Source organism: Bos mutus, chromosome 22 (genome assembly GCF_027580195.1).
Source record: "Bos mutus isolate GX-2022 chromosome 22, NWIPB_WYAK_1.1, whole genome shotgun sequence".
NCBI classification, from domain to species: domain Eukaryota; kingdom Metazoa; phylum Chordata; class Mammalia; order Artiodactyla; family Bovidae; genus Bos; species Bos mutus.
Window position 1 is genome coordinate 28982065 of NC_091638.1, and position 21015 is coordinate 29003079.

A 21015-nucleotide genomic window follows, 5' to 3' on the forward strand; every position below is an offset into this window, starting at 1 on the left:
TTTTTTTTAAACTCTTGTTTTCTATTTTTTTTTTTGCAATTATTTCTATCAATAGTCATTTAGATACAAGAGAACTCAACTTCCTAATGTGACGTTTAGACTCATTTTTTCACTACAGCCAAAGCAGATATCCTGAAAAAGGAGGTGCTATTATTTGGATAAGATCTAAATGCTCAGTAAAGAGACAGGCACGAGTATTCCTAGGAGTCTCCTTATAGTCACAGCCTAAGAAGACACACTTATGTGTTGCCTGGTCGCCTCCACAAGTCTATGGGAACCTCGGCAGTGAGGAATGGGTGGTAAAGCACTCTTGCCCAACAGTTAATGAGATTGTATCGTCCTTTCTCCACTTCCTACCCCCTACTCCAACTCATTCACTCATATTGGATTGCCGAATCATTTCTGGTATGAAGGCTTTATTTGCTTAATGGCAGTTCTCAATGAGGGAGGGTGGGGTTTGAAGGAAGGATGATGCATTCTCATTAACCATTTGGCAAGTGCTTTACCATCATTCCTCACCTCAGTTACTTTACAATATACACCAAGAGAACAATTTTCTTGATATTTTGACCCATGTTGACAATATTGTTTTTCAGTTGGACATAGAGACCATGTATTTTTCCACAGTTGAAATGATTCTATTGGAATGACATGAAAATTTTATGGCTGGAATCCTAGAAGGATGTATGGTTTTCAATAAAATATTAATGAAAAAAGCACTGTTAGAGTCACACATTTCCCTTGGATCATTTAAGCCTTTGAATCCAGAGCTATTTCTGGGTTTTTCACTCACATGAGCCAATGCATTCCCTCTCCCTCTCTCCCCCTGTACCAATTTGAGTTGTATTTGCTGTCACTTGCAATTTAAAAAGTTTTTAACAATACAGAAATTGGCACCAGGAGTGGGGTTGTTTCTAGGCAGTCAAAATCCCACAAACGTCCAAAACAGAGACATAAAAGAGAGATTATGGAAACGCAGAACATTCAAGTAGAAAGGAACTCAAACATCATCTGACCTGACCATGTCATTTTATGGACAAGTAAATAAATTTCCAAGGAATTAAATAAATCACTATACTTTCAGTGAATGAGACTTTAAAAGACAGGTTATTACAAATTGACACCCTGAGCATTTGTAGGAGAGATAGCAATAGTTGTTGAAAACAACACTTAAAATAAATATAGTGTGTTTTATAGCTTCACTGATAGGAACTGGTCCCAGTTCATGGTGCAGCAGAATCACTTATTTTCATTTAATATTCTTGGAGCACGAGAAATGCATTAGCTATTAAAGTAGGTAATGCAGAGCAGGGAACAAGATCAGCAAGGACTGTACCCTCACAGAACTTTGTATCTAGTGCAGGAAGACAGAATATTAACTCAGAGTTTTACCCAAATAAGTGCTGTTGCTGTGATAATACATACTGCAGAGAAAAAGTCCAGGATTCTATGAGGGAATATAAGAGGGAGAACGGCCTTTATGTGGGGGATCCAAGGAAACTTCCACAAAGAAAGGAAATTTAAACTGAAGGATAGTAGAATTTGCAAGGTGAAATTTTAGGGTAAATGATTCCAAGCATGTGTAAAGCCCCTTGATGGGAAAGAGCTTGGCTTCCTAAAGGAACAGAAAAACAAATGTGCATTAGTGAACATGTTTAGTGTTCATTAGTGAAACATTAGTGAAAACTCAGAGTTAATTAGTGGAGTGAGAAAGAACTCAAATGTAGCCAGGGAGATAGGTAGGAGGTAGATGTGCAGAGACTTTCTGACAGCTTTGGAAAGGAGCTTGGACGTTATTCCAGGAGCAAAGGGGGATAACACGGAGCAGCTTTTCGCAGGATGGGGGTGGTTTATGGTTTGGAAAGTTCCGGACCGAATTCAGAGCAATAAAAAAAGGCATTAGGACAACAATCCAGGTCAGAGAGAACAGAAATCCAGGAAGCTACAGTTTGAGTAGAGACAACAACAAAAAGAGAGGAAGTTGACTCAGTGACTGTTCTGGAGGTAGAAGCGTACACCTTTTTTTGTACTAGTTTAGGTTGTTCGTACTATCACTTGCAATTGGAAGAGACGCACAAAAATTGGTTACCACGAGTGGGGTGCTTCAGTGGGGACATGAGGATTTAGTGATGAGGGAGATATGAAATCAGAGAGGGAAGAAACAAGAGTGATGAGCAGGTTTCTAGGATAAAGTATGGGGGCGGGGGGTAGATGTTGGTGACATTGACAGACTTAGGGAATAATGAAGGTGGAGAAGGATGCAGGACATTATGACATCATGAACAACGTTAGAAAGGCTACCTGTGAGTTATGTAAGGGCTAAAGGGTGTGATAGGAACAGAAACAGCATAGCTTTGGGAATGGTAAAAGCACTGATAGTGAAAGTCGCTCAGTCGTTCCAACTCTTTATGACACGATGGACTGTAGTCCATGCAATTCTCCATCCCAGAATACTGGAGTGGGTAGCCTTTCGCTTCTCCAGGGGATCTTCCCAACCCAGGAATCAAACCCAGGTCTCCTGCATTGCAGGCAGCTTCTTTACCAGCTGAGCCAGGGAAACCCAAGAATACTGGAGTGGGTAGCCTATCCCTTCTCCAGCAGATCTTCCCGATCCAGGAATCAAACCGGGGTCTCCTGCACTGCAGGGGAAGTCAGAGATATTTAAGCTTTTCCACCCATGTTCCTCTAAAAAGACAAGAAAGGCAGAACTTCAGCATGTGGACCCTCTGGTGAGTAAACATCTAATCCCATGGCAGATTAATACATAAAAATGCCATTTTTTTCAATCTGATATTCTTTAAAAATCCATCCACCATTTGTTTACTGGAGGCAAGGGAGCCACAATGAATTTTGGGAATTTTGAAATTTTGTGTTTGTTCCTCACAACAATCCATGAGGAACCACTGGCCCTGTTCTAGTGCGTGGGAAGTTTGAAGCACTAAGACAGTCAAAAAGTTTGCCTAGGAACTTCCCTGGCTGCCCAGTGGTTAGGACTCTGTGCTTTAAATGCAGCGGGCGCGGGTTCAATCCCTGGCTGAGGAACTGGGATCCCGGATGCTGCGTGGCTTGGACAAAACAAAGTTGTCTAGGTCACAAACAGTCAGAAAATGACTGAACTAGGATTTAAACTCAATGCTGTCTAAGTATAGAGCCTGACTCTCATATCTAACATAATTATTTGATGTGGGGTCCCAGTTATTCCAGAAAACCTTATCATATCCAGATACCTTAGCATTTTTAAATGTTTTAAAATATGAGGAGGAAATTCACGAAATGAACAAAATACCTTCTGACTTTTAAGAGTCTAAGGATTAGAGGAAAAAAAATACTTTATACAGACTCGAAACTCTTGGTACATTATTTTTTCATTATGTTTCTAGCTAATAAGTCAGATTCAGTTTTTGCAAAATAAAATGTAAGAACATGAGAACTATTTTCACATTTTCTGATTTTTCTTCATTGTATATCAAACACCAAGCACCTTTAAAATCCAAATAACATAACTTCCAGTGTGGTATTTTATAAACAAAGAAGATTTTTAATGATTTTTTTTTAAAAAGGCAAACTACACGCTAAACCAAATTTGTTTAATAGCTGAAAGGACTTAAGTATTACTATTTAATATTATCTTACAAAAGAAAAGAAACACACTTCCAAAATAACACCAAAAGACAAGACTTTTTTTTAAAAAAGTTTTTAATTAAAAAAAGTAAAACAGGAAATGGCATTTAAAAATGACAAGATAGGAAGTCATGTATCAGTCCTTTTAATTTGCTGTAATAATTCCTTTTCTATTGGAGTGTTCTTTATTATGCTCATTTTGTCCCAAAGAAAAATCACTAAAAATAAGTTTTCCAACATAAAAAATGCATTCAGGTTCTCCTTGGGAGCAATAAACAACGGGTGCACTTTTCAGTGACAACACAAACACGTAAAAGTGATGAAGCAGAAATTGCATCGGATTCTTACACGTCCGTGCATATGATGATACAAACACAAGTGCCTATATCTTGAAGACTCAAGAGAATATTTCCAGTTTTGACTTGTGAAAATTTCTGCAGTTGCCAGAGAAATCTCATTAGCTTTATTGGGTTGGACAAAAAGTTCGTTCAGCTGTTTTTTGGGTTTTTTTTTGGGAGGGGGGGCGGTTAACCCAATAAATGCCAGCGCAGCAACTGTGAAATGATTTCAGCTCAGGTGTCACTATCATTGATTCTTCAATTCGCAGAGTGCAACAAATGCTGGGTCTTTCTTTAAAAAACATGTGAGGTGCGTGTGTGTACATATTGTGCAATTTTTAAAAAGTTTTTGTAAAATTGTCACGGTAAAGATTTGATTTTAGGATTAGAACTTAGTTCTGTCCGTACAGGGATTCCCCAAGTGCTGTGGCTCTGCATCTTGGTCCCACTGAGAAGCTAACATCGAAGACAGGAAGGGAAAGGCAAAAATGAAAAAGAGGAAGATGAAAAAGCAGGAGAGAAATGGAAAGACATAAAAGCGATTGCTTCCCATACTAATAAACGAAGATATCACGATTTATACTCTTATGACATTAAATATAATTCTGAATTCAATCATGAAATCATGTTCATGTTGGTTTATCCAACACATGAGATTCATCTTTTTTGTATAAGTATTAAGCAGTATTATATCTAATCCTAAGTTTGTATGTATGTTGTACCATCTTCAGGGTGAGTTGGAATGATTACTCCATTATTAGATCACTATTCTGTGACTGTGAATAAGGTTTTGTATGGCTTGCTTGTTTTATAAACACCATAACTGCAATGAAATAAATACAAACCTCTACAAGTCCATATAAATATCCATGTCGACAACAAATTCAGGAAAAGTCACAACCATTTGGAGTGGAAGCACTGAATACGGAATAGACATTTCAAATAAATAGTTAAGCTTGGAGCAATATATCCTAAATACTAAATTGTTGTTTTGGAAGTTGAAAGAAAACTTAGATTTTCTAGCCAATTTTTCAAATATTGGAATTTCTAATGTAAGTCACAATTCCAGAGATTTATATTGGGAAAAGAAAAACTCAGCAAGAAAAATATGGTCGGAATTTCTAGTGATTTGCTATTGAAAGTCTCAATATCCATGCACACAAAAATATTACATTTTGCTATTAAAAAGTGTTCTTGCATTCTCCAATGGTACTCTGCAGTCATGCATTAAGCAGAATTTTAAAGGAAACCAGGAAAGGACAGGTCAAGATAGGAGGGTAGAAAGAACCCAGTCTCAAGCTCATCCCACAGATGAGCAATGTGCCAGATGGGACAGTGTCACTTTTTGGCAGGCTTCAGACCACAAGTTTCAGGAGTTCGCTGTATTAAAATCTGTGGTTATCATATTTCAAAGGCGTTAATGCAGTAGTTTCATGGGAATTATCAAAAGTAGAGAAAATACTGCCACACGGGTAACATGCTAACTATAGAAAATAATTCGCATTTTTAGGCAGGGGGGTTGGAAGATCAGTTTTTCTAAATTCTCCACCAAACTCATCTAACATTTTTCAGAATACAGCAAAGGAATTTCAAAGCAGAAAACCACACTAAATTCTAAGGATTCATGGTCTCATAATGCATCATTCTAGAATGTTCTAGAGTCTTATCACTGATCTTTGCTGGAAACCCTATTGTGTATCTTTAGACTAGAACCAATAATTGAAAGTTGTGGGTAAACCTGGCTCATGCAGGAAAATGCATCGCTGTATTTCAGGTCTTTACAAGCAGATGTTTTTGTGGGGCTTGCCAAGAGAGGAAAGAAACTACTTCAGGTCTATGCTGCTGCTGCTGCTGCTGCTAAGTCGCTTCAGTCGTGTCCGACTCTGTGCGACCCCAGAGACGGCAGCCCACCAGGCTCCACCGTCCCTGGGATTCTCCAGGCAAGAACACTAGACTATAAGCCACCAACAAATCTGAACAGCATCGGTGGGGGTTAGAGGCCATATTGAACAAGCAGGAAGAAAACTTGAATGGAAGTCAGGGAATCATCTCACATCCTGGCTCTTTGACCAAAACTCCATTTGTGGGTACACAGGATACATTTTCCCCATCCAAAAACAATCCAGAAATTCTCCCACAGGCTTTAGAAATCAAATAATGCATGATGTCACCTTTAGTGGTAAAATGAGGAAACATAAAATACAACAGCAAAGATAGAGTTTCACATCATAATGGTAATTTCCCTTAACATAAATAACAAACCACAGGCCATCCAACTTGTCAAAAGGAAAGTATGGGTTATTACTCAACCATTTTAGATTTAAATTTGTTACTACTGTACACTGCTACAGTAGTGTTGATGATCCTAATGTTGATTGATCCTGATACATTCTTTGGTAGTGCTGAGGTTTTTGTAGTTTTTTTTTTTCATGGTAAGACTTTTTCTGCTGTTATAGAACCCATCATTCAGTTGTGTCCAACTCTTTGTGACCCCATGGACCGTAGCCTACCAGGCTTCTCCATCCATGGGATTTTCCAGGCAAGTGTACTGGAGTGGGTTGTCATTTCCTTCTCCAGGGGATCTTCCCAACCCAGGGATCAAACCCGGGTCTCCCGCATTGTAGGCAGACGCTTTACCATCTGAGCCACCAAGGAAGCCCTATGATATCCTACTGCCTTCCAATATATAGGATATCTATCATATTTGCATTACCAAAACAAAACATTTTCCTTTTAAACCTTCAGATAGCTGTCTGTGATGAAAAATAAAAATTTTTGTTCCTCAAAATTTCTCTGTAAAACAGGATGTATCTTATACATATCTATGCATCTTATAGAACAGTAATGACATTGGATATGTTTCCTTGTATTACAATTTCCTTATTTGCCCAGTGGAGATGATGCAGGTCCCTACCAAGTTCATTAGGCTGTTGCAAACATCAAGGAGATCAATTATGCACATGTTTGGAGAGATAATAAAGCATTATGCAAAATGCCCTTATGCTAATAGCAGCCACTAGGGATTAAGTTAGATCCCTTTGGGTAAAGAATATAGAACTTCCTGTACTGTAGCTAGGTGATAAGACCTGCCTGGTTCCTTGGCTCACAGCTAGATAACCCTAGAGAAGGAAAAAAAAAAAAAACAACTGAGATCTTTCTAAGGCTGGCAGGAAGACGAATTTTCTTGCCAGTGGAATCCATTGAACTGTTTATTTGTACACATTATATTCCAACTTGGCCTTTAATTTCCACCTATTGCCCAAGAGTTTAAAGAGACACAGCCACACCTACCAAAGTAGAGATAAAATGCTTTTGTTTGGCTCAGACGGTAAAGCGTCTGTCTATGATGCAGGAGACCCAGGTTTGATCCCTGGGTCGGGAAGATCCCCTGGAGAAGGAAATGGCAATCCACTCCAGTACTATTGCCTGGGAAATCCCGTGGACAGAGGAGCCTGGTAGGCTACAGTCCCTGGGGTCGCAGAGAGTCAGACACAACTGAGCGACTTCACGTTCACTTTCACTTTCAAACACAAAATCACATCTCTGCTAAACAGACTGCTTAGGTTTAACATCACTACTGAATTTCTCCTTTCAGAGGCTGAATAGACATGTCTTATGACTGGGGAAAAGATGCTTGGATAGAATCACTGACTCAATGGACAGGAGTTTGAGCAAACTCCGGGAGATAGTGAAGGGCAGGGAAGCCTGGCATGCTGCAGTCCTTGGGGTCTCAAAGAGTTGAACACAACTTGGTGACTAAACAACAACAAACAATTTTTCTTAAAAAAAAAAAAACCCAGATAGGCTTCACCCTTTATCACTGCCCAATTAGCTAAAATTGAATGCTCCTCCCATATTATTTTTTAAGTAGAAAAGGATAGCTTTATTACTTTGCCAGGCAAAGGGGGACATAGTTGGCTCCTGCCTGAAAACTAAGTGCCTCAACCTTAAAGAATTGATGAGGGGTTGACCTGGGTTCGATCCCTGGGTCGGGAAGATCCTCTGGAGAAGGAAATGGCAACCCACTCCAATACTCTTGCCTGGAAAATCCCATGGACAGAGAAGCATGGTGGGCTATAGTCCATGGGGTTGAAAAGAGTGGACTGAGCGACTTCACTTTCACTTTCTTTATAACAATGGTTCAATGGTGGGATCTCTGACAAACCTAGGGTGTGTGCACAGCTTGTACTCCCTTAATCTCATCTCAAGCGGTCTCCTAATCTTGATGAGCTTCTCTGTCCCAGACACATTTTAAATAAAGCACTGTAAACATAATCATTTTGTCTAAATTTTTAGTCTCCTACATAATAAATCTCAGCATAGGGTTCAAGTTTTACTTAGACTACCTGTTTTAGATACGTTATATGATGAAAAAGACAAGCAGCAAATAAATACAGAAGTAGGGGGAAAAAGGCTAGATGAGACTACACTAAAAAATCTTTTCCCTAGTTGATAGGATTATGGCTAATCTCATCTTGATTTTGGTCCACTGACCTATAGACCCTCTAAAATTTTTTAAAGTTTGTTTGCTTTATAATAAGCATGTATTACTTTTATAACAAGAAGTGGGGGGGGGAACCAATTGCATAGAAAGAGTCTCAAGAAAATTGGATAAAATACACCACAACAGATGTCACTGCCATTGTCTCTTGACACTCGGGAACTGGAGGGCTCACGAGAGTTCCTTTTCACAGCTAGCTCAACCTGCTTCAACAATGTTAAGTGAGCAATAATACCACTAAAAAAAAACAACAGAGAGATAAATAGCATATTAGGAAAAACCTAAAGCATATTTCCTTTTAGGGGCAACTAATTTAGCAATATTTAACAAGGCTTTTAAAACTCAATTGTCATAGAGCACCATGAAATATTCACATAAAAGAGATCCAGGCAGCTTGAAGATGAATGTTTCCTTGTTCATGAGATGCCTAATTGACTTGTGACTCAGTGCATCTGGTTGGGGCCAACATGGATGATGACGTGTTTCTCATAGGCCCTTTTCATTGTTTTCTCAATTTGCTTCAGAAAAACTTGTGGAATTCGTCCACATAAAGTGTGCACAGTCTCCAAAAACTTCAGCTGAAGAGGGTAATACATGGATTGAAAGAGATTGTCTTGAAAGGGAAACTGAAAGATGAGTGGGAAAAAAAAAGGAAAAGTTTATTTTAGTTACTCAAATGCCATTTAAAAAGGAAATAACTTACTGGGAAATGACACAGGGAATTACTGGAAACACGCAGTCACAGTTGGTATGTTTTTAGATACAGTGGAAAGGACCTCCCAGGACCAAAGTTCAAACCCCGATTCAATCCTGTGCAACCCCAGGCCATCATTTACCCTTTTGGGAGCTCAGTGTCTTTACTTTTTTTTTTTTTTTAAAGATGATTTATTTGTGTTCTAAAAGCTCTTAAAATTTAAGAGTCAAATATTGGGTTGACAAAAAGTTCGTTTGGGCTTTTTCCATACCATCTTATGGAAAAGCCCAAAGGAACCTTCTGACCATCCCAATGTATTTCCCAGAACAGGATATTCGATATACCATGCTCTTGCTGAGTAGATCAAGATTTGAGTATAAACAACAAGATCTTAACTGTACAGCACAGGGAATTATATTCAATATTCTGTGACAAACCATAATGGAAAAGAATAAGAAAAAAAAACACGTATGTATAACTGAATTACTTTGCTGTACAGAAGAACACAACATTGTAATCAACTATATTTCAATAAAATTGAAAAAAAATTCAAGTATATACTTGAAATCTACTACAATAAAACACTGAATTCTTCATATTTCTTTGCCTTTATAGCAATCTTAATAAAGGAACTATAGTGATCTCATGAAGTCGAGTTTAACAACTACTAGTGAAATGTATCATCAGTGAACTGAATATTTGTTGTTGGTTTTATCTCACTTCATACTTTAAAAAGATTATCCTGCTTTCCTATGGAATATGTCTGTATTCTCCCAAACAAATCTTTCAGACTACCTAATCATAAGCATGAGTCAAAGTTTTATTACAATCTCAGCAAAAGGGAAAAGGCCTCCCATTAGGTCAAGTCAAAGATTCACTGTTGGAAAGGACATTTTAAACAAAAAGACTAGAGAAAGAAAAAAAAAAAGGAAAACAAGAATGATGAAAAGTCAGAATACTATTGCCTGACAGCAGAGTGGGTGGGTGTGTAGTTTCCCAAAACAAGTTTTAATCCATTAAAGTTTATCAGAAATATTGCTTAACCGAGTTTATCAGAAATGTGATTTTCTTCCCAAAAGGAGGTTAAGGTTCTGTCCGAGACTATGTTTGGAACACTTTTTCTTTCACAAAACAATTTAGACCACTGAGAGACTTCTTCTGCAGTTTCCCAGATGGCTCAGCAGTAAAGAATCTACCTGCAGATGCAGGCAATGCAGGAGACGCAGAAGCCGGTTTGATCTCTGGGTCGGGAATCCCCTGGAATAGGAAATGGCATCCCACTCCAGTATTCTTGCTGGGACAATCCCGTGGACAGAGGAGCCTGTCGGGCTACAGTCCATGGAATCACAAAGAGTCAGATACATTTAGCATGAATGAAAACTTTCCACTACTGTCTCCCCCAGTGATAGGAAAAGAGGTCGAAACAATGGATTCATCTCTGATTCCTCTCTTTCCCCATATCCTTCATCTAGTCCATCAGCAAGTGCTGTCAACTCTGTCTCCGCAACGTATGTGGAATCCGGCCCCTTCCTCCCATCCTCCTAATACCGCACAAGTACCTGCTGGCCCCCTCTCTCACCTGGATGGTTGTAATCAGCCTCATAAGGAGCCTTTGAGTCTTCACTGTTGCAGCCCTTCCACCAGTTACCAAGCAGGTATTTTTAAAGCATAAATCAGAGCACATCATTTTCTTGCAGGGGCTTCCCACTGCAATTAGAATAAGATTCAAACTCCTCTCTTTCCCCAGATGTTCAATGAGATCTGGAACTCTCTATGCTCATCTCCTGCTCATTCCCCTTTTCTGGTCATTCTGGTTACTGCAGCCTCTTCCCACAAACTTATTCCTGCCTCAGGGACTTTTCCGCATTATTTCTTCTACTTGGCAGGATCTCTCCCTAGATTTCCCCAGGGCTGCCCCCAGGGATCAAGGCTCAGGCTGGGCAGAGGCATCCCTGAGGACCTGAGCTTGTGAATCCTCCTCTCCATCCAGGATAGCCATTACCCTGCTCTGGTCACCTTTTAATCTCTCACTGTCTGAAAGGACTTTTATTATTTCTTGGTTTATACGAATATTGTCTGGCTTCATCCACCCAGAACATATGCTTCATGAGAAGCAGGTTTTATCGTTTTTGGTCTTGTTGATTTCTGAGTTTCCTAGAACCTAGACTGTTCCTACATTAAACAGGCTCTTCACAGATGATTGTTGAAAAAGTCACTGGCAGGATGTCTGCTTGGTACCTAACTTTCCTTGGGTCATAGTGCGAGCAGATCATACTTCCCCTTCACAGAAACATACACCCAGGGTTAGGGTATGTGAACATGAGTTGAGGGGAGAAAAGGGGAGGGGATGGGATGGTATAGGAGGAGGGAAAGAAAGAGAAGGGAAGGAAAGAAGGAAGAGGGAGGAGAGGGGGATATTTTCAGAGAAGAAGAAAGAAAGGAAAAAACGTAGAGTGAGAGGTAAGAAAAAAAAAGTGTGACCCTGTTATCAGGCAAACAACTTCTACTAACTGTTGAACACAACTCTACATCAGGCACTGTACTGAAAAGTGTAAACACCATCATTATGTTGAATTCTAACAACACCTTTTAGAAAATATTATCTCCATTTCACAGATGAGGAAACTGAGGCCCAGTAAGGCAAGAAGAGGATTCCCTGGTGGCTGAGTGGTAAAGAATCTGCCTGCCAATACAGGAGATGTGGGTTTGATCCTTGGTCCAGGAAAACTCCCCTGGAAAAGGAAATGGCAACCCACTCAAGTACTCTTGCCTGGAGAATCCCATAGAGTCTAGAGTACTATAGTCCATGGGGTCGGAAAGAGTTGGACATGACTTACATACTGAACAATAACAGCAAAAGGCAAGAACAGAGAGCTAGTAACTAAGCAGCAGAAAGTGATAATATTGGGATCTGAACCCAGGTCTACTGATGCCCTGACCGGATTGCACTATAGTACACAGTGGTGGAGTGAAGAAATATGTCTTTTATGATGAAGTCTGTCCATCTTTACTCGAGTTTCAGGATGGAGTTAGTGACAGTCCTGATTGAAATGAATGAGAATTGAAGAATTGTCTTTTTAGGCCCAACTGAGGAAACTCAGTTAGTGTATTAGCCAGGCTCCTTTATGAAACATTTATTTGGCCTATTTTCTGATCCACCCAGAAAACAAACAAGACAGATTGTAATTCTAGAAGCACAGTTGCTCAATCCCAGACCAGGGCTGACAGATCACAGAACAACCGAAGGCGTGGTTCTGATGTCCACGTCTGCAGCAGCTTTCTTTAACTTCCATGTGTACTCCTGAATGGGTTTGCATCTGGAGTCAGTGTCTGAATACCGAAATGTGATATACTAAGTACAGAACACATTTTCTATGTAATTAAATCAGCAGGAACCTGGGGAAGAAAGAATATTAGCTGATAGGTATGTGAAATATTTTCCCTCCATAGAAGACAATTCTGGGGATTCTAGAATTGGAATTCTCTGGGATTCTCTTTGCATGCATGCGTGTTAAGTGGCTTTAGTTGCGTCCGACTCTTTGTGACCCTATGGACTGTAGCCCACCAGGCTCCTCTGTCCATGGAATTCTCCAGACAAAAATACTGGAGTGGGTTGCCATGCCCTCCTCCAGGGGATCTTCCCGACCCAGGGATTGAATCAGTGGTCTCTTATGTCTTGCTTATTGGCAGCTTTGCAAAATGCCTATTTTCATACATGCAAAAATGTATGAAATATTACTATATTGCAGGGCTCACTCCCACTTCACCCCTACCAAGCCCGTTCATGAATCATGAGGGTTCTTGGAAACCCAAGAAAAAAACCCTCTAATAAAATCTATAGGCTATATGTCAGGGATTGGCAATTTTTTGCTGTAAAGGGCTAGACAATAAATGTTTCAGATTCTGTGGGTCATACAGTCTATCACAGTGACTCATTTCTGCTTCTGCAGCATAAAAGTGGCCACAGACAATACATACATGAATGGTTGTCACTATGCTCTGACACGACTCTATTTATGAATGAAGAAATTTGAATTTCACAAAACTTTCTTATGTCACAAACTATTCTTCTGTTCATTTTTTCCCAACTCTTTAAGAACCATTCTTACCCCACATGTCTTACAAAAACAGACCAGATTTGGCCCAATAATTGGCCCAAGTTGGATGACCCCTATAGTCCTGTTTTTTGGAATGAAAGTTTCAAAAGAGAAATCTCTGAAAGTAGCTGTTGCTGGTTTTCCCCCAGCAACTTCAAGGTGAAAGGCAATGTGGAAAGCTGCATTTCCAAAGTATGTGAGTTATAGCAGGCAGGACTTGACTGTTACTTCGGTTTGGCTCCTTGCCTAACTGACCACCTTGACACTTGTTCATTCAACAGGCTGGAGCTGGCAACCAGGCAACATGCTTAGCTTGAGTTGAATAATATAATTTTATTTTTATTGTATTAATATTATGTTTACCCTAACCTATGATCCTTCATTATGGCCAATGGCACAGGGTTTCTCTTTCTGATAGGACATTTCCACCTTCAGCAAACTTATTTCAGGGGAAAAAATGAGTGACTTACTTGGAAATAGTAAGTCAAGAGTGAGTAAGGTACAGTATCAGGTAGCAAGAGGCGTAATGTGACTGACGTTGGGGAAAACTGGTGTAATTCAGTGCTTCTGAGGAATTATTTGACCTTCAAAGTGATGGGTGACCAAAGTGCATGCACTGCATCACACTGATAAGCCTGCTGAACGGGGACGGGAACACACTTACGTCTCGGATTGCCTCATAGAGTGCTTTGAAAGTTGGCTGCTTCTCGTCATGGTAGACACCTCGATTCCCATGCAGGACAGACACACCTTCCCGCTCCGCCTCTCTGCAATTGCTTCCATACATGCAGTGATCAGGACGGTAGTTCCACTGGCAGGGGAACACGTAGAGACACTCTGGAGGTGACAAGAGAAAGACACAATCAGTGCCAGTGATGAAACCAACATTTCCATAAACTGCACACCACACAGGATTTCAAAGCACGTGAGTGAGTGGTAACTCATAGCCCAGGTTTTGCCATGTTTGTTAACAGTCTGAGTTCAGGAATTGAAGGGTCATGCATTAGTGATGTTGGGGGCCTTACCCCAAAGAGGAGGGTAATACAGCGTCTTGGACAAGAAGGCAAACAATGGCAGCAGACAGCCTGGGAGAGAAACCCAACTCTGTAGATCAAAAACAGTGCAGCCCAGGTCCAGTGACTTAATCACCTGTGTTTCAGTTTCCTCATCCACAAGATGGATGTAATAGGATTGCCCTATTATTGATGATTCAGTTTTTTAAAAGCTCGTGTAAAATGCCAAGCATTCATCTGTGGCCTATGGTGTTAGCAGTTACAATCAACTCTTTGAAAAGGTTTTGTGAAATGGACCAACCCGAAAAATTAGAGTCAAGAGTGAAGCAAAGGTTCCTCTTCAGATTAAAAGGCAAGCAACCAATAGAAACAAAATGAAGGGAAACAAACAAACAAAACACTACAATAGCAAAACAAAAAACAACCCATCCAACGAAAAAGCAAACCAAGAAGAGTTCTCCAACCCTCCCCCAAAAATGAAGTCCCATGTCCCGGTGACTATGTACACTGTGGGTGAGCATGTCATGTCCGTTGTGTACTTGTGTGTCTGCATCTCTAAGTCACAGGTTCTTAGCCAGGGGTGATGCTACTCCAGTCTCTCAGGGCCATCTGGCAGTGTCTGGAGGGAGACACTGGTCATCACAGGGTGAGGCTGCTATTGGTGTCTAGTGCGTTGACACTACGGATGCTCTAAACATCCTCAATGAACAACACAGCCCCCACCACAGTAGCAGTGCCAAGGTCAAGAAACTCAGCTCTGATCCTGTTGGACTCAGTAAATTTCCTCTTGGTGACTAGGATTATAAAATTAGCAAAAAGTTCATAACCCTCAAGCTTCCTGGCTCCTCCTTCCTGTGCCTTTAAGGGCTGGGCCTAGAGGAGGATGAATCAAAGTTCTCTGCAAACATGCGTCACTCATCATGAGAAAGACCTTGTGTGAGAACACAGGAGGCTTGGAACAAATCAATTACCCATGTCAGAAAAGCATTATAAAGATGTGTTGTTGGTTAGGTTGATGGTATTTCCTTCTTATGGAAAGGACTGCTGCTTAGAGGTTATTTACAGAAAGCTTCAACATGGAAAGCAAAGAATGACCCATCACTATACATCCCCCCTGGCAGACGGCGTGTAGTATTTCCACCTCAGAATTTACAGGCCACTGTGGAATTCCCTGGCAGTCCAGTGTTTAGTACTTGGAACTTGCACTGCCAAGGGTGCAGGTTTAATCCTTGGTCCGGGAACTAAGATCCTACAAGCTGCATGGGGCAGCCAAAAAACAAAACAAAATGAAAAACTTACAGACCACTTTGACACCGAAGCACCTTCTAATCCCTAACTGTTCACAAAACACTGTGAGATTTTCCTTTTCTTGGGAGAACTCCATCCCACCATGATGCTTCTCTTACTTGCATTCACCTCCATGCTTGCACGTATGTAATCCACACCTGGGGGAGAGTGGTGCTCATCCTGAAATCATACTATCAGGATGTGAATCCCAATTCCTTTATTAGCTGTGTGACTTCCCTGTACTTGAGTGCAGAGGTTGGATGTGAGGATGGTGGGAGTGAAAATATCTAAATGTACTTTTGTGCTTCTGAACTGCAGCCTGACGCCAGCACAACAGCTGCCCCTTATAACCCAAAGAGTCACTTCACTCCTTTCTGATACCTCCCTAGTCTTTTGGATTTGCAGCCCCTGCTTAAGCACCTGTCAATAATCTCTGCTGAATGAACTGCCCTAGACCCTATCTCTGATTTGGTAAACACATGGGTTGATGGAATCAACACATATTTATTGAATGCTTGCTATGTGTACAGGTCCTGCCTTCATGGAGTTTAAGGTTGGTGATGAATGTTTTTGCCTCCTCCTAAGTAGTGAAAGGATTCTACTACTCCTACACACACACACACACACACACACTCACACACACTCACACAACCCCCCAAACAAACAAACAAAAATCCCCAAATTTTTCCTCTCTTTGCAGCCTTAGAAGACCAAGCCCATTTAGGGCATTGTTCAAAGGCAAAACACAAACTCCCGGAGGCTAAACAATATGTTACTAAATAACCAATGAATCACTGAAGAAATTAGGAGGAAATTAAAAAATACCAAGAGACAAATGACAATGAAAACACAACAATCCAAAACCTATGGGACACAGCAAAAGCAGTTCTAAGAGGTAAGTTTATACTAATACAATCTTACCTCAACAAACAATAAAAGTCTCAAATAAATGACCTAATCTTACACCTAAAGCAACTAGAGAAAGAACAAACAAAGCCCAAACTTAGTAGAAGGAAAGGAATCATAAAGATCAGAGCAGAAATAAATGAAGTGGAGATGAAGAAAACAATAGCAAAGACCAACAAGACTAAAAGTTGGTTCTCTGAAGATAAAAACAAAACTGATAAACCATAAGCCAGATTCATCAAGAAAAAAAGGGAGAGGATTCAAATCAATAAAATTAGAAATTAAAAAGGAGACGTTGCAATGAACACCACAGAAATACAAAGGATCATAAGCAACTACTATGAGCAACTGTATGTCAATAAAATGGACAACCTAGAAGAAACGGAGAAATTCTCAGAAAGGTACAACCTTCTAGGACTGAACCAGAAAGAAATAGGAAATATGAACAGACCAATCCCAAGTAGTGAAATGCAAACTGTGATTAACAATCTTCCAACAAAGTCCAGGACTAGATGGCTTCATAGGCGAATTCTATTAAACATTTAGTGAAGAATTAAAATCTACCCTTCTGAAACTTCCAAAAGGATTTGAGGTGAGACAGATTCATACATTCAGTAGGTTCAAAATGGACTTCTACCATCTTCTAGCTCTAAAACCTTGGGTGATTTGCTGAAAAGCTTGACTTCAGTTTAGGAGCACTTGTTTAGTTGCTAAGTCATGTCTGACTCTTTTGCAACCCCAGGGACTGTATCCCTCCAAACTCCTCGGTCCGTGGGATTTCCCAGACCAGAAAACTAGAGTGGGTTGCCACATCCTTCTGCAGGGGATCTTCCCCACCCAGGGACTGAACCCTCGTCTCCTGCATTGACAGGCGGATTCTTTGCCACTGAGCCACCAGGGAAGCCCTTATCATGTGTCACTCACAACCTAACAGCAGAGAGGCTGAGAGCAAGTTCTGGAGTCAATCTGTTAAGACTGAACACCAGCACTCTGCCATGAGTTGCATGAACTCAAGCAAATTACACAATTTTTTCTGGGCCTCAGCTTCATCATCTGTGAAAGGGGGAAGAATTGTACATATCACTTGTAGGATTTGAGGGCGTATTAAATGAGTTCATGTCTAGAAGTACTTGGAACAGTGCTCAGCACATAGGAGGCACACCAGTCATGTAAGCTGCAATCATTACTATTAACACTGTTATTGCTATAACAAGTACTACCTCATTAGGCTGCTAGAAGGATAAAACAAGATAACTTACACGGAAGGAGCCTAGCCCCTAGCATAGTTCCTGACACAGAGTACGTGGTTGGTAAATGTTTTTCAGCAATTGCCTCTAGACCCGCAGGTGGCCAGGCTTTTGTAACCTTTTAGGAGTCGCAGACCTCTCTGGGAATCTCATGAAGGCTTTAGATTCTGCCTTTGGAAAAATATACGAAGAATATTTGCTTACAAGTTTAGGGTTGTGTAGATCTCCTAAAGACCAGCTAAGAATCCCAGCTATTGAAAGCCACATGTGAAATTTGGCCCCAGACAGAATTCAATTAACCTGTTTACCTTCCCTTCAGAACGTTCCAGGGAAAGAAACACAAAACACATTGAGAACAGAATTGAAACACAGATTTGTTCACCACAATGCAAGGCACTGGTGTCAGTGGGTGATAAGGCGCTGCCTCTGCCCTTGGGGAATTTATTCTCTTGTAAGGGAGATAGTATAGAAATGAACACGTTTTATCAGAGTTCATAGAAAGGAAGGCATTTCAGTAAAGCTTTATTTAAACTCAGACATATAGTAAGGATAGGATTCTGACAGAAATAGAAGCCTGGAAGATTTTTTAAGGAGGAGAAAATAGCCTGATGATGGTGAAGAGTTGGGACATCAGAGTGTGTTTTAGAAAAGATAAGGCATTTAATTTTTCAGAGCAACTCAATTTCTGCAAAAGGGTAAGCTAATGGTAGGATCGTTGTCATATAAATAGACTTCTTTGACCTAAGATAGTCAAGAAATATAAATCTATGTATTAGGTTGCAAGTAACCAACTGTAATTCTAACTTGTGAGGCAAAATAATTTTTTTCCTTTGGAAAGAGAGGAGATAGCTCATTTAAAAAAAAAAAAAAATTGGTTTCCCTGGTGTCTCAGATGGTAAAGGATCCACTTGCAATGCGGGAGACCTGGGTTCGATCCCTAGGTTGGGAAGATCCCCTGGAGGAGGGTGTGGCAACCCACTCCAGTATTCTTGCCTGGAGAATCACCATGGACAGAGGAGCCTGGTGGGCTACAGTCCGTGGGGTTGCAAAGGGCGGACACGATTGAGCAGCTAAGCACACACAGCACAGCTCCTCAAATCAGAGAGAAAGCTGGACCAGGGCAGTAAATGGGGCAGCTCCCGGGATCCAAGACTAATGAATGTCAGCTTCTCAGCACTGCTGTCAGGATGAACCAGCCTTGCCTACATTCTGCTCTTGGAGTCCCAGACTCAGGTTCCCAGGAGATGGTCTGATGGTTTAGTGCAAGTCAGGGCCGGGCAGGCTCTAAGACTGCATGGGATGGGGAAAGAGTTCCCTGAGAAATTCCCCTGAGAAAACCGGGTGCTGTTAGTAAAAGAAAGGGCAATCAAGTGTGCACAGGCAAAAATAACAGATGTGCGGCCTGGGTGGGAGGGGAGTTTGGGGGAGTATGGCTGAGTCCCTTAGCTGTTCATCTGAAACAATCACAACATTGTTAATCAGCTATGCATACGAAGTCACTTCAGTCATGTCCGACTCTTTTGCGACTCTATGGACTGTAGACCACTGGGGTCCTCTGTCCGTGGGATTCTCCAGGCAAGAGTACTGCAATGGGCTGCCATGACCTCCTCCAGGGGATGTTTCCAACCTATGGATCGAACCAGTGTTTCTTACGTCTCCTGCATTGGCAGGTGGATTCTTTATCATTAGCATCACCCGAGAAGCCCATAATGAGCTATATTCCAGTATAAAATAAAAAGTTGAAAAAAAAAAAACAGATGTGCTTTTTTATTCACAGATATATTTGATGTGGGTTACACTGTGAAACCTCCAAGTAGTTAATGTGTGAAGGAGGAGGAGAAGGGGTACACCAGCATCCTGGGGTGGGTTGAAGATGGTAAACTTCTAAGATCAGCTGATGAACATGTCGTATGGATTACTCATGGTAATTTGGCACATAATCAATAACTATCCCAAAATGAATCTAGTTTAAGCAAGATTATCACAGCTGTCAAAACCTAATGTTTAAAAAATGACAGCACCATGAAATGTGCAAGTTATTTTTTTTTCCACTGTTGAGGAAATAATCGGAGAAGGCAGTGGCACCCCACTCCAGTTCTCTTGCCTGGAAAATCCCATGGACGGAGGAGCCTGGTAGGCTGCAGTCCATGGGGTAGCTACGAGTCGGACACGACTAAGCAACTTCACTTTCAATTTTCACTTTCATGCATTGGAGGAGGAAATGGCAACCCACTCCAGTATTCTTGCCTGGAGAATCCCAGGGACGGCAGAGCCTGGTGGGCTGCTGTCTATGGGGTCGCACAGAGTCAGACACGGCTGAAGCGACTTAGCAGCAGCAGCAGAGGAAATAATACAGTGAATGGTTTTTAAATTCCAAATCCCCAGTGCTTTAAACTGCTGCAATTTATTAAAAAAAAATTTCCAGCTAATCTCTCTGGGTCTTTGCTATTTTTTCTCTCCATTATATATAGATAAAGCAGGTCATTAATTGATTATTTATGAGATTAAAACACCTTAGTGATCCCTTCAGGAGTCTACATTTATTTCCACAGCCTTCTAACTATTTGTAAAGGACTATGTGAATTGATCACTCCTTAAATTTCTGATCATTTCCTACTCTTGGAGTCTCTAAGATGATTGAAAAGTTTGATCATTTTTAACTTCCTGGTGAAATAAGCTTGCTACTTACTATATTCTATCAACAGATCGGAGGCTGTTTGCACTCCTCAGAGCAATTTGTTGTTTTGTTTTTTAATGTCTTATTCTGAAACTAAGCTTTCCCAGCCTCCTCTTCTTCCTTCTTCCAAAATGCACATTGTTCGAGAAAAGGGCAATTCGTTCCTCCATGAAGTAACCTTTGATCACACAATCTGAAGAAGCAACCCTTTCTCTCCAGCCCTGACAGTAGCTCACTCAACCCCACACTTGTTTCCTTCACAGTACTGATCACAGTTGGTGATTCTGAATGACTCGTTTCTATTCTGTGCAAGTCAATCTCTCCCAATAAAAGGTTGCTGTTGCTGCTGCTGCTAAGTCACTTCAGTTGTGTCCAACTCTGCAACCCCATAGACAGCAGCCCACCAGGCTCCCCCGTCCCTGGGATTCTCCAGGCAAGAATACTGGAGTGGGTTGCCATTTCCTTCTCCAATGCATGAAAGTGAAAAGTCAAAGTGAAGTCACTCAGTCGTGTCCGACTCTTAGCGACCCCATGGACTGTAGCCCATCAGGCTCCTCCGTCCATGGGATTTTCCAGGCAAGAGTACTGGAGTGGGGCGCCATTGCCTTCTCCAGTAAAAGGTAGGTTTCGTAAA

At 40.9% G+C, this 21015-nt stretch overlaps 1 protein-coding gene across 1 annotated transcript in view; it reads right to left on the reverse strand.

Moving 5' to 3' along the window:
• Positions 1-4252: 4252 nt before the first annotated feature.
• Positions 4253-21015, reverse strand: part of GXYLT2 (glucoside xylosyltransferase 2) — an 85118-nt gene continuing 68355 nt past the window's right edge. The window contains exons 6-7 of the mRNA XM_070359055.1: positions 13916-14088; positions 4253-9086 (exon numbers count right to left, since the gene is read on the reverse strand). Of these exons, the coding sequence (XP_070215156.1) occupies positions 8904-9086; positions 13916-14088 (356 nt within the window). The 3' untranslated portion in view covers positions 4253-8903. The remainder of the gene's footprint in view (positions 9087-13915; positions 14089-21015) is intronic.